The following is a 12,708-nucleotide window of genomic DNA, read 5'->3' as shown; positions in this document are numbered from 1 at the left end:
CCACAATGAGGTTTCACCTCACCCCAGTTAGAAAGGCTCACATTCAGAAATCTACCAACAAGAGATTCTGGCGAGGATGTGGGGAAAAAGGGACACTAAGTGAAGTGAAATGGACACTATGAGAAACGGTGACTTGATCAGCATAGCCCTGACTGTTAATGAACAACTTAATAAATTATCCCTCTTAGTAGTTTTTTTGTCTGTTCTACTTAATATGACTGGTTTAATTCTGTAATTATCACACAGTTATTCTTAAGTGTTGAAATTTAACTGAAATGTGATCCCTGTTAAACATAAGAGTGGGAATAAGAGAAGGAAGAGATGTATAATTTGGGACATGCACAAGCTAACTTGCCCCAATTGGTAGAGTTAGAAACATACCAGGGTGTCCCGTCCCGCGGGACAGCAACTGGGGCCGAGCACCTAGAAGGAGAAATGAAAGGGACAGGAGACACAAGGATGGCAGCAAGACAGGTGCCGATCAAGCTGCGACTTTATTTTTCAACCACACACTTATATATCATCGAGGCAGGGTATCGGGAGGGGGAAGGAGGGTGGGCTTATCTTGTAGCTGCAATGCTAGTGCAAGTAGGGGAAAGGTTACAAGGCCTTAAGGCACAAGGTCACACAAGGTTGCGTTATCAGTACTATCAGGTCTGGCCTGTCCAGTCCTGTCTCTCAACTAAGAGGTCACATGCTGCGTGGTCCCCGACATATCCCCCTTTCTTATCAATTAAACAGAAATGGCTACCGGTTAGGCCAAGCATGATGAGCGAGCAGTGCCTGTCTTAGGAATCGACCCGGGGCTCCATCACCTCTTACCCGTCATTGGATATCCTTGCCAGTCCCCAAGGACTCCTGTCTTAGGTGGGTGAGGTTCCGGGAAGGTGCCCGTCATTGGCTTACTGCTCATTTTATTGATAGGCCTGGGGCCCTTCCTGGGCTCCCTACTGGGGCAGCAGTAGACCGAAGGGGAGAGTCAGTTGTTGGAGGGACTGTGACCTCACTGGCCAGACTTCACCGGCCAGAGAGAGAGATAACGTTTTCCATGGGATCTTCCATGGCCAGACTTTGGTAATGTATTTGAATTGGTCTGGCTGCTAAATTATCTACTTGTTGTCTGATAAAGGTCATCAGCCTATTGAGGAGACAAGGACCTATAGATAGCACAACAAGCAACCCAACAATGGGGCCTAAAAGCGGTAGCAAATAGGGAAGCAGTCCATTCCATCCAGTCCAAAAGGGATTTTCAGCCATGGCACGTCGACGACGCTCCAGATCTTCTTGAAGTGTCTTGATTTTATCACGAACAATGCCGGACTTGTTAGCATAAAAACAGCATTTTTCCTGTAAAGCCAAGCAAATACCTCCCCATTCAGCAGTAAGCAAGTCTAAGCCTCTACGATTTTGTAGAACCACTTCCGCTAGGGAATCAATTTGATCTTGAAGGTCCTGAATGGTGGTGGATAGGGTCTGCACATCATTAATAAGTTGTTGGGACAATTCTCTATATTTGTGGACCGCAATTCCTAGTCCTGTGGATCCTGTAACCATAGCTGAGGAAATTCCCAATGTGGCTAATAAAGGAATAAATTGAATAGCTCGTTTTTGTCTCCCTGCAATATAATCAAGGGAGAGGATAGGAACAGGGGTATCTCCATTGATAATCTCTATATCAGGAAAAAGTATAGCATGCATGCAATTACCGGTCCAATTTGTTGGTAAAATGGTATAAGCTAAATTATCCCTACATACAAAAACGGTGGAATTAGGGGCATAAAGAGGGTAGTTTACTGTTACATTACTTGTACAGAAAGGAGCAAGGCCTACATCGATATCGAAGGGATTGTTGTTGGGAGGTTTATAAAGGCAAGTGATATTTTCCGTTGGGACAGGAAGAACAGGAAAGGGCTGCATAGGGGGGTGGCCCAAGAAGCTATTGAACTCAAGGGTATTATTAAGCGGTAGAAAAATGGCAAGAGGAAGGGGGGGTCCCTGGCGTAAACAGAGCCAGCAGTCTCTTGCAAGGTTTGGGGCAGAGAGATTAAGCAGTTTATGGGTGTTGGTAAGGATATCGATGGTATTGACATCCAAGTCTTTATTTCCTCTGGAATGAACTTTAGCCAGGGGGTGGTATTGGAGGGAAGGGTAAAGGTTTTCAAATACAGTTTCGAGTACCTTTTGTGTTTTTAATTTAGTAAGGGTATCCTGAGGGCCTCCACCGTCAGACACTCCCACAGGGGCTATAGGGTACCAGCAGGCTACTTGTCCCTTAGTGGGGCAGGAGGGGGAGCTGAAGCGTGAAGAGGACAACTCTCCTCCGAACGTTCCCTCATAATCTCCTGATATAACGGCAAACAATAAACGCTGATTTCCCTTATTACAGGTTTGATACTGTGTATAACAGGAGGAGTGCACGGAGTAATGGATAGTTTTATTGCACTCTGATGGGCACTGATCCCCAGTGCGGTAAGAGTCTAGCTTAGGTTTGGGAACACAGAACCATCGGGAACCCGGGACGGTCAGATAAGCAGTTTTATCTCCGCAGTCTTGTGTAAAATGCGGCTTTTGAGCACGGCCACGGCCACGGGTTCGTGGGAAGGATACTATTATGCCCCCTGAGCAGGTACAAGGGTGATGCTGTTGAAGGTATTTTTGAATGCCCTGAGGGTTGTCAAGCCCTGCAAAGACTTGTGGAGCCCAATGGATGGTGTAGATTGCCATCATCAGGAGAGCAAGGCTGAGGGCCATTGTATTAGGGCCCTTTGGAGGGGTTAATCAGTGAGCCCTCAGGAAATGTAGCAGGGGAGGAGAGAATAGAGAGAAGATAAGATACACAAATAGCAACAATGGCAACAATTCCAGCAATAATAAGGAGTCCTGTAATGAGTCCCAGTAGCGTCCAGCCGGGTCTTTTCATTCCTGTGGGTATAAAGAAAAGGCGTTCTCAGGGCCAAGTACAGGCTCTGGAACAACATCATTATTTGTAGGAATTGGCGGATTAACTTGTTTAATTAATCTTTCAGGTAGCCATCTTGGTGCCGATTGTTTTTGGTCCAGGATGCAGGCTGAGCCACGTCCCCAAATGAGTACTGGATCTGGGCCGTGCCAGCTACTGGTGAGGGGGTCTCGCCACATTACCATAGGCGGAGCCGTATCAGGGGAAGGGTGCCAATGACGGTCCGCAGCTGAATGATTATTATTATCCAAGGTCAGGAAGTTTAGCACAAAGAGCGCATGATTCAATCGGTCGCGGGGAGAGGCAAAAGACAAGGAAGTGGCTTCAAGCCGAGTGAGCCAAGTTTTTAGTGTTTGATGGGCTCTTTCAACAATTCCCTGTCCCTGTGGATTGTAGGGAATTCCTGTAATGTGGTTAATATGGAGCGCCTCACAAAATTGTTTAAACTTAGTGCTGACATAAGCAGGACCATTGTCTGTCTTAATCTTAACAGGTTTTCCCAGTACAGAAAGAGCTGTGATAAGGTGCGAGATAACATCCTTAGCAGCTTCTCCTGTGTGGGGGGAGGCAAAGACAAAGCCACTATAGGTGTCTATAGAGACATGGAGATACTTTAGTTTGCCAAATTTTGGGAAGTGTGTGACATCCATTTGCCACAGTTGATTAGGGAGAAGACCACGCGGATTGACTCCCAAATGCGGTACAGGTTGGCTTGTAACACATGAGGGGCATTTTTTGACTATTTCACGAGCCTGTTCTCGTGAAATTTTACAAAACAAACGGAGAGATTGAGCATTTAAGTGATGTAACCTATGCAAGTTTTGAGCTTCCTGTACTGATCCCACAATTATGGGGAAGGTAAGCCTTGTAGCAGCATCTGTCTGGGCATTACCTTCTGAGTTCTGAGCTTTCTGCACTGATCCCACAGTTGTGGGGAAGGTAAGCCTTGTAGCAGCATCTCTCTGGGCATTACCTTCTGAGTTCTGAGCTTCCTGCACTGATCCCACAGTTGTGGGGAAGGTAAGCCTTGTAGCAGCATCTGCCTGGGCATTACCTTCTGAGAGTGACCCTGGTAGGCTTGTGTGTGCCCTAATATGTCCCAAATAGAAGGGCTGTTGTCTTTCTCGTATTAGCTTTTGAATTTGTATAAACAAGGGCATAGCGTTGGAAGTTGTTTTAAGAAAAGGAGAAGTCTCAAGCAACGGAATGGAGTGAGCTACATATGCACTATCGGTATAAATATTTACAGCCTGACTGGAAAACTGTGTAAAGACTTGAAGTATGGCATACAGCTCAACCAACTGAGCCGACTGATAAGATGTTTTAAATACGTGGGAACGGTTATCTGCCACGAAGGCAGCCATTCCATTGGAGGACCCATCTGTAAACACCGTAACAGCCTTTGGAATGGGGTTACTTTTTGTATTTTTTGGGAAAATAAAGGAATAGGATTGGGCAAACTGTAACACAGGGTCATCAGGGAGGTGATTGTCAATGACTCCCATAAATCCTGACATGGCTATTCCCCAGTCATCAGAAGTTTGAAGAAGGAACTGGGTCTGTTCTCGGGTATATGGCACTACTACAACATCGGGGTCTTTTCCAAAATATTGGCGGGAAAGGAAACGAGCCTTGATGATTATTGAAGCAACCTGAGACAAATATACTGCAATTACCTTAGATGAGGAAATGGGGAGATGAACCCAGAAAAGAGGTTGACCCTTTTTTTTGGGCATGAGGGATTTTTGCCAAAAAACTCCAGTGGGCGTATGTGGTGTGGCTAAAACTACAAAAAGCAGGGGGAGAGTATAAGAAATCTGTGAAACAAACTGTTGGCTGATGGCTTGCGCTACTTGGTTTAATGCGTCTCCCGCAGCAGGGGTGAGCTCGCGGGGGGAAGAGGGATCTGGGTCTCCTCGCAGAATGTCATTGAGGGGCAAAAGGACATTATTAGATATTTTTAAATAGGGCCTGAGCCATTGAATATCTCCTAGAAGTTTTTGAAAATCATTAAGGGTATGGAGGCAATCCAAGCGGAACTGGATGCGGGGCACAAAAACCAAATCCTGTTGTAATTTTAAACCTAAATAGGTAAAGGGGTCTTGTAACTGGACCTTATCAGGAGCAATTTGTAAACCAAGGGCAAGAAAGGCTTTAGAAAGTGCTGTAAAGCAATCTTGTAGGTCTGACTTGTTTTGAGCCGCCAGTAAAATGTCATCCATATAATGTAGAATATAAATGTGCGGCCAGTGTAAACGAACCGGGTCCACTGCCTGTGCTACAAACTTTTGACAAAGGGTGGGGCTATTGGCCATTCCCTGGGGCAAGACTTTCCAATGAAATCTTTGCATCGGTCCCTGGAAATTAACACGGGGGAGGCTAAAGGCAAAATAAGGACGATCATCAGGGTGTAGAGGAATAGTGAAAAAACAGTCTTTGAGATCTATAATTATTTTGTAATAACCATTTGGGATGGCCACGGGGGTTGGGATGCCAGGTTGGAGGGCACCCATGGGTGCCATGACCTTATTAACGGCGCGCAAATCCTGTAAAAGGCGCCATTTACCAGATTTTTTCTTTATGACAAAAATGGGCGTATTCCAGGGAGAATTGGAAGGCTCTAGGTGTCCAGCCGCGAGCTGCTCCTGTACAAGCGCTGTAGCGGCATTTAGCTTTTCTTGAGTAAGCGGCCACTGATCCACCCAAACAGGAGTTTGAGTATTCCATGTGATTTTATCTGCATGGGGTACAGGAAGGCCAGTGGCCGTTACTAAAAATCCGAATATCCGAGCCCATGTCTATCTGTTTTAGAGGGGGCTGTAATAGGTTGAGTTATGCCCTGTCTCATTTTTCCAAGTCCTGTGCCAGGCACATAATCCATGCGCAGCATTTGTTGTGTGACCACAGCATTAGGGCTGCACAGGATAACTTCCATTTGGGAGAGAATGTCACGTCCCCACAGGTTAACAGGAAGGCCTGGTAATACAAAAGGAGTCACAGTGCCCTGATTGCCTTCCTTATCTTTCCAGCGTAATACCCTTGAGCTGACTTGGGGGTTATTGGACTGGCCTATACCTCGCAAATCGGTGAGAGATGCGGTCAGTGGCCAATGGGCGGGCCAATGATCTTGAGATATGACCGTGGCATCTGCCCCTGTGTCCAAAATGCCCTTGAAATCCTTTCCTTCAATAGTAAGGGTTAACACAGGCCTATTTTTTGTAATTGGCTGGACCCAATAAGCATCCGAGGAGCCCAAAGGGGTAATGCCTCGGGGCCTGGAAGAAATTGAGGATGTACTTCCAGTAATTAAAGGCAGAAGAACCAGTTGTGCTAGACGGGTGCCCTGTGGAACGGCAGCTACTCCATTGATAGCGGCTGCTAGGATTTTTATTTCCCCGGTAAAGTCACCGTCAATAATACCGGGAAAAACTTGAATGCCTTTAAGGGTGGCTGATGCTCGGCCAGGAATAAAAGCACAGGTACCCGAAGGCAAGGGGCCCCACACCCCTGTAGGGATAATTTGTGGGCCCTGGGTGGAATCTAATATTGTATCGGAGGCGGCACAGAGGTCCAGTCCTGCGCTACCGGGGGTTGCTCGTTGGAGAGAAGCAATTGTTGAGGTATTTGCTGAGCCTGAGGCTGGGAAGGGACAAACCGTACTGCCCCAGGGTTTGTCCTTTGAGAAACTGGGGCCAGGGGCTGGCCCCTCTGGGAGTTTCCCGGCACACTAGGAGGGAGGGGTTGGCCTGAAGAATTAGTCTTTGACCTGCATTCATTTGCCCAGTGATAACCCCTATGACATCGGGGGCATGGGGTGGAGGGGAGCGGCCTACCTGGAGGAGATGGAGCCGCGCCTTGGGCCATGGGCCTGTTTGATAAGGCAGTTGGACATTCGCGGGCAAAATGTCCAGGCTGTTTACAGGCGTAGCAAGTGGAGGTCCCCTTGGAGGGATTTTGCGTCAGTTTGAGTGCGGCCCCAATTGCCAAGCCCATGGCATGGGCCGATCCCACACCAGCGCAGAGCCTCACATAGTCTGAAAGATCACCCTTATGTTTATGAGGCCGAAGAATATCTTTACAAGCTGGGTTGGCATTTTCAAAGGCGAGGTGCGTAACAAATGCACTTCCATTTTCTCCTGGGCCAACTAGTCTCTCAGCTGCAACATTAAGGCGCGAGACAAAATCACTATAAGGCTCGTCGGGCCCCTGCTGAATCTTAGCCAAAGAGGTAGTGACTGCTCCCCTTTGAGGGAGCTTTCTCCAAGCCCCTAGTCCGGCAGTTTTAATTTGCGCCAGAAGTCCATCAGGGAACTGGGCTTGTGAATTGTTGGAATTATACGGGGCATCTCCCAAAAGTTTTTTGAGGGTCCAATTTTTAGATGAAGCTTTAGCAAAATTTTGTTGGGCTATTTCTTTACAAATTTGAACATAATCAGCCCTCCACAGGACATAGTCACCTCCGCTGAGAGCAGCTCTGGCGAGGAAGTCCCAATCATTAGGTGTAAGCCACCGGGCACTCTGGCTTTCCAATAAGGCCTGAGTATACGGGGCAGTGGGACCATACTGGGTGCAAGCAGTTTTAAGTTTTTCAATAAATCTGAGACTAAGTTTTTTATAGGGTGGCGGCTGTCCATTACCAGGTCCTTGATTGGGGACCTGATCTTCCTCCTCCGACCCAGGTTCCTCACTATCTTCCTCAGAGTGGTGGGGCGAATTCTCCTCAGCCTCATTTTCCCCATCAGCAGCAGGCTCAGAATGACCTCCGGCTTGCCTCCTGGTTACAGGGAAAGCTAGAAGGGGTTGGGTTTTGGACCTGACTTTACCTTGTTTAGGTTTTGGAAGGGGCTGCTCTAAGGCAAGGTGGCGGAGCTCCTCGTCAAGGGATTTTATTTCCTTAAGGAGCTGGATGTGCTCTCGTCTCTGTTGAAGTGACTGTCGCAAGGCCGACAAGTCAGGCACAGGAGGGTTAAAGTCATAGAGAGCGGGGGCACAAATGGGAAGGTGCGGGTGAGTATTGTATGGCGGGGGATTTTTAACATTTTGGGGCCAATTGGAATTATGATAGTGCACGACCTCTTCCTCTGGGGCAGCTTCCTCATCTGAATCTAATTTGTCTCGGATGGCAGGATATAGTCGGCTCGCTTCGTTGGTAGGGGCTAAAGTGGACTCTTTAATTTTATTGTTGGGGTCATCATCAGTGGAGGGTATATCTAGAATGACAGATGGGCATTTAGATGCAGGTCGGGAGGATTGCTGTAACGTCTCCTCACCATCCCTTACTAGGGCATCAATAGTCTTATCTAGGTGACGGGTTTTTAGAATGTCATTAATCAGGTTCCAATATGAAAAAATCGTAATAGGCACTTTTGCAGGGCCAAAGATCTCATGAAAATCCTTTAAACAACTTCCAACTCTTTCCCACTTGATCTCGTCAATTGTTCCTTCCTTGGGGAACCAGGGACACAATCTTTCTACATACTCAAAAAATGCCTTTAGATCCTTATTTTTAACCCGAACTCCTCGTGTCTTGAGGGCCTCCCTGAGACCTGAAATGAACATTTCCCGTGACGATAATGCCTGTCCCATGGCTGTCACTTACCTTGCGCCGTCTTCACTCCGCAGCGTCGACCGATGCTAATGATCTCGGGTGGGCAGTTCCGAGCCGGTCGCACAATCACTTGGATCCAAGTTTTCCTCCTGGAAGGCGGCGTTCCTCCAATCTTACAGGCACTCGAACCCCAAGGGCCACACTCGAGCCCCACGTTGGGCGCCAGTTGTCCCGTCCCGCGGGACAGCAACTGGGGCCGAGCACCTAGAAGGAGAAATGAAAGGGACAGGAGACACAAGGATGGCAGCAAGACAGGTGCCGATCAAGCTGCGACTTTATTTTTCAACCACACACTTATATATCATCGAGGCAGGGTATCGGGAGGGGGAAGGAGGGTGGGCTTATCTTGTAGCTGCAATGCTAGTGCAAGTAGGGGAAAGGTTACAAGGCCTTAAGGCACAAGGTCACACAAGGTTGCGTTATCAGTACTATCAGGTCTGGCCTGTCCAGCCCTGTCTCTCAACTAAGAGGTCACATGCTGCGTGGTCCCCGACACCAGGGGATTCCAATTCAATCCCATCAAGGTGGCATGTACCAATGCCATCTCACTAGTCCAAGTGATCAATTTCAGTTCACAATTGATCATAATGAAAGGACTAAGAGTCAAAGGGAGCACATAAACAAGTCTAGTACCTGCTAACACTAACCGATAGAATAAATAAAGGGGAGAGTGATCCAACATGGGAAGCGAGATACTCAGCAGACTCATAGAATGGCAGATGTCCTAAATAGCACTCTGGCCTCAGAATCAGCCCTAAAGGCATTCAGATCTGGCTGCAAAGCCAATGAGAGTATTTCAGGCATGGAAAGCCAAGACACTCAGGCAAAAAAAAAAAAAAAAACCTAAATGAAAGATCTCTGTGAGATCCCAGTGGAAAGAACAGGTCTTCAAAGAAGGAGGTACCTTTCTCTGAAGGGAGGAGAGAACCTCCACTTTGACTATGACCTTGTCTAAACAAGATAAGAGTCAGAGAACTCAAGGGGCTTCCATAGCCTTGTCAACTCATGACTGGAGCATAGGGAGATTACTGAGGCCATAGACAGGAGTGTCAATTGGTAAAGTCAACAACAGGAGTCACTGTGCACTTACTCCTCATGTAGGATCTCTGTCCTTAATGTGCTGTACATTGAGATTTAATGCTATAACGAGTACTCAAACAATATATTTCACTTTGTGTTTCTATGGGGGTGCAAACGGTTGAAATCTTTACTTAATGCATACTAAACTGATCTTCTGTATAAAAAAAAAAAGAAAGAAATTATCAATTCCCAACTTGACTCTCACTGGGATTAAACATGACAACAGGTCTGATCTGATTTCATCATCATTTAAAAAAATCATCTATTATTTTTCACTTTATGTTTCTGTGTGGGAGCAAACTGTTGAAATCCTTACTTAATGTATACTAAGGTGATCTTCTGTATATTAAGATAATCGAAAATGAATCTTGTGTGAATGGAAGGGGAGAGGGAGTGGGAAAGGGGAGGGTTGTGGGTGGGAGGGACGGTATGGGGGTGAAGCCATTGTAATCCATAAGTCATACTTTGGAAATTTATATTCATTAAATAAAAGTTAAAAAAAAGAGTCAAAGGGATCACATAAGTAGGACCAGTGTCTGCTAATAATAAATGATAGAATTAAAAAGGAGAGAATGATCCAACATGGGAAGTGGGATACACAGCAAACTCATAGAATGGCAAAAGCCCTAAAGAGCACTCTGGGGGCACTGGATTCTGTCCCGGTTGCCCCTCTTCCAGGCCAGCTCTCTGCTATGGCCCAGGAATGCAGTGGAGGATGGCCCAAGTGCTTAGGCCTTGCACCTGCATGGGAGACCAGGAGAAGCCTTTAAGGCATTCATCTCTGTCTATAAAGCCCATGAGAATTTCTGAGGCATGGAAAGCCAGTAGAAAGAAGAGGCCATCAAAGAAGGCGGTACCTTTCTCTGATGGGATGAGAGAATTTCCACTTCGATTATGGCCTTGTCTAAATAAGGTCAGAGTTTGTGAACTCAAGAGGCTTCCTAGCTCTCTGCTGTGGCCAGGGAGTGCAGTGGAGGATGGCCCAACTGCTTGGGCCCTGCACCCCATGGGAGACCAGGAGAAGTACCTGGCTCCTGCCATCGGATCAGTATGGTGTACTTTTGAAATTTATATTTCTTAAATAAAATTTTCTAAAGACAAACAAAAGAAACCTACTCAGTGAAATAACAACTGTAAGCCTCATGCAACTGGAAACTGTTACACTTAGTGAAGTAAGACCTGACAAAAAAGAACAATATCATGTTTTACCTGATATTTGGTAGCTAATAAAGAATACAGATGTGTAAATTGAAACAGAACTTATGATTTGATTATTATTTTTAGTCCCAGTCTATACTCCTGCAGACAGTGGTCTTTTACTTTTTACTTGTTGAATATCATGGTTAGTGGTAGGTTCAGTCTGAGATGAAAATAAATTGAAAATAAGGCTTTGCAAAATTTAAAGAATAAAGGAGAAAGGAATTAAGAAAGGGGACTGCAGGAGGGAGAGGGGAAGGGAGTGAACTCTGGTTATGTTCTCAGACTTATATCTATGAATACATAAAATCTATTCTCTTTTTGATAGATTTGTTAAAAAATTAAAAACATTCTTGAAATTAAAATTAAAACACAACATACAAAGACTTATGGGATGTAGTTAGAGCAATGCTAAGGGGGAAACAAAATGGACTAAAAAAATGATTTCAAGGGGCCAGTGTGGTGGTGTAGCAGGTAAAGCAGCTGCCGATGATGCTGGCAACCCTATTGGCGCTGTTTTATGCCCCAGATGCTTCACTTCTGATTCAGCTCCGGGCAAACCCTGGAGAAGCAGCAGGAGATAGCCCGGATACATGGATCCATGCTGCCCACACGGAGGACCTGATGAAACTCCTGGGTCCTAGCTTCACCAGGGCTCAGCCCTGGATTATTAGCCATTTGAGAAACAAACCAGAGGATAGAAGAGCTCCCAGTATGTATGTGTATGTGGGTCTTTCTCTGTCTCTAGTTCTCTCTCTCTGTAACTTGCTCCAGTAAATTTTTCAAAAAGATTTCAAGCAAGCAATCTACAAAAGCATCTCAAAGAACCAAAAAGGCAAGAACAAAGCAATGAGGAGGCAGGAAGAAACAAAGATCAGAGAAGAAATTTTAAAAAAAGAGACTAAGAAAATAATACATAACATCAATCAAAATGAGCTGATTTTTTAAAAGACCAAAACAATATTGATAAACCTTCAGCTGGACTAATCAAGCAACAGAGAACTCAAACAAAACCACAGAAGGAAAAGGAGATGTTACAACTGAATGATACTTCAGTGATTAAAATAGTATGGACAGTTATGTATAACAACAAATCAAATACCTAGGAGAAATGTATAAATTTCTGAATATATTACCTACCAAAATGAATCATGAAGACAAATACCAATGGGTAATACCAATAATGAGTAATGAGATTGAATTAATGAAGTCTAACATGACTAACTGGATTCACTGCTGCATTGCTCCAGCTTTTAAAGAACAGCTAACATCAATTCTCCCCCAAACTACTGCCAAAAGTTACACGAAAGGAGATCAAAACTCATTACAAAGCCAGTGTAATCATGATGCCAATAGCAGACATGGAAATAAGCAAAAATTTATAGGCCAATATCCCTGATGAACACGGATGCAAAAAAAAAAAAACCCTCCCCATAATACTAGCAAACTGAACACAACGGCACATCCAAAAGGCTACCATTATGACCAAGTGGGATTTATCCTCTGGGTCCAAGAATGCTTCTACATACATGAACTATTGAATATAATATTAACATCAACAGAGTGAAGCATGAAGTCAGTTAATCATCTCAATTGATGCAGAAAATATTTCATAAAATTTACCTTCTACTCATCACCAAACTGTCAACAATGTAGGTATGGAAAGATTATATCACAACATAAAAGGGCTTCATATGTGAAACCTATATTATGCTGAGTGAGGAATAGCTGAAAGAATTTCCTCTGTGATCTAGAACTGGACAAGAATGTCCATCCTCACCACTCCTAGTTAATTTTTAATTGAAAGTCTTAGCCAATGCAATTAGGAAACTGAGAGGATTAAAGGATATGCAAATAAAGAAGT

At 45.2% G+C, this 12,708-nt stretch overlaps 1 protein-coding gene across 1 annotated transcript; it reads right to left on the bottom strand.

Annotated features, from left to right (window-relative positions):
* Positions 1–475: 475 nt before the first annotated feature.
* Positions 476–9,055, bottom strand: LOC149124425 (syncytin-1-like). The gene is made up of 2 exons (XM_089306581.1): positions 8,559–9,055; positions 476–2,922 (listed from the first exon to the last, which is right to left on the bottom strand). The coding sequence occupies exon 2, from the start codon at positions 2,749–2,751 to the stop codon at positions 1,018–1,020; it is 1,734 nt and encodes a 577-aa protein (XP_089162707.1). The 5' UTR covers positions 2,752–2,922; positions 8,559–9,055; the 3' UTR covers positions 476–1,017.
* Positions 9,056–12,708: the final 3,653 nt, after the last annotated feature.

The sequence above is a fragment of the Oryctolagus cuniculus genome, chromosome 10, assembly GCF_051225735.1.
Source record: "Oryctolagus cuniculus isolate XC-2025 breed Fujian yellow rabbit chromosome 10, ASM5122573v1, whole genome shotgun sequence".
NCBI lineage: Eukaryota > Metazoa > Chordata > Mammalia > Lagomorpha > Leporidae > Oryctolagus > Oryctolagus cuniculus.
This window is presented reverse-complemented; position numbering and strand designations above follow the sequence as displayed.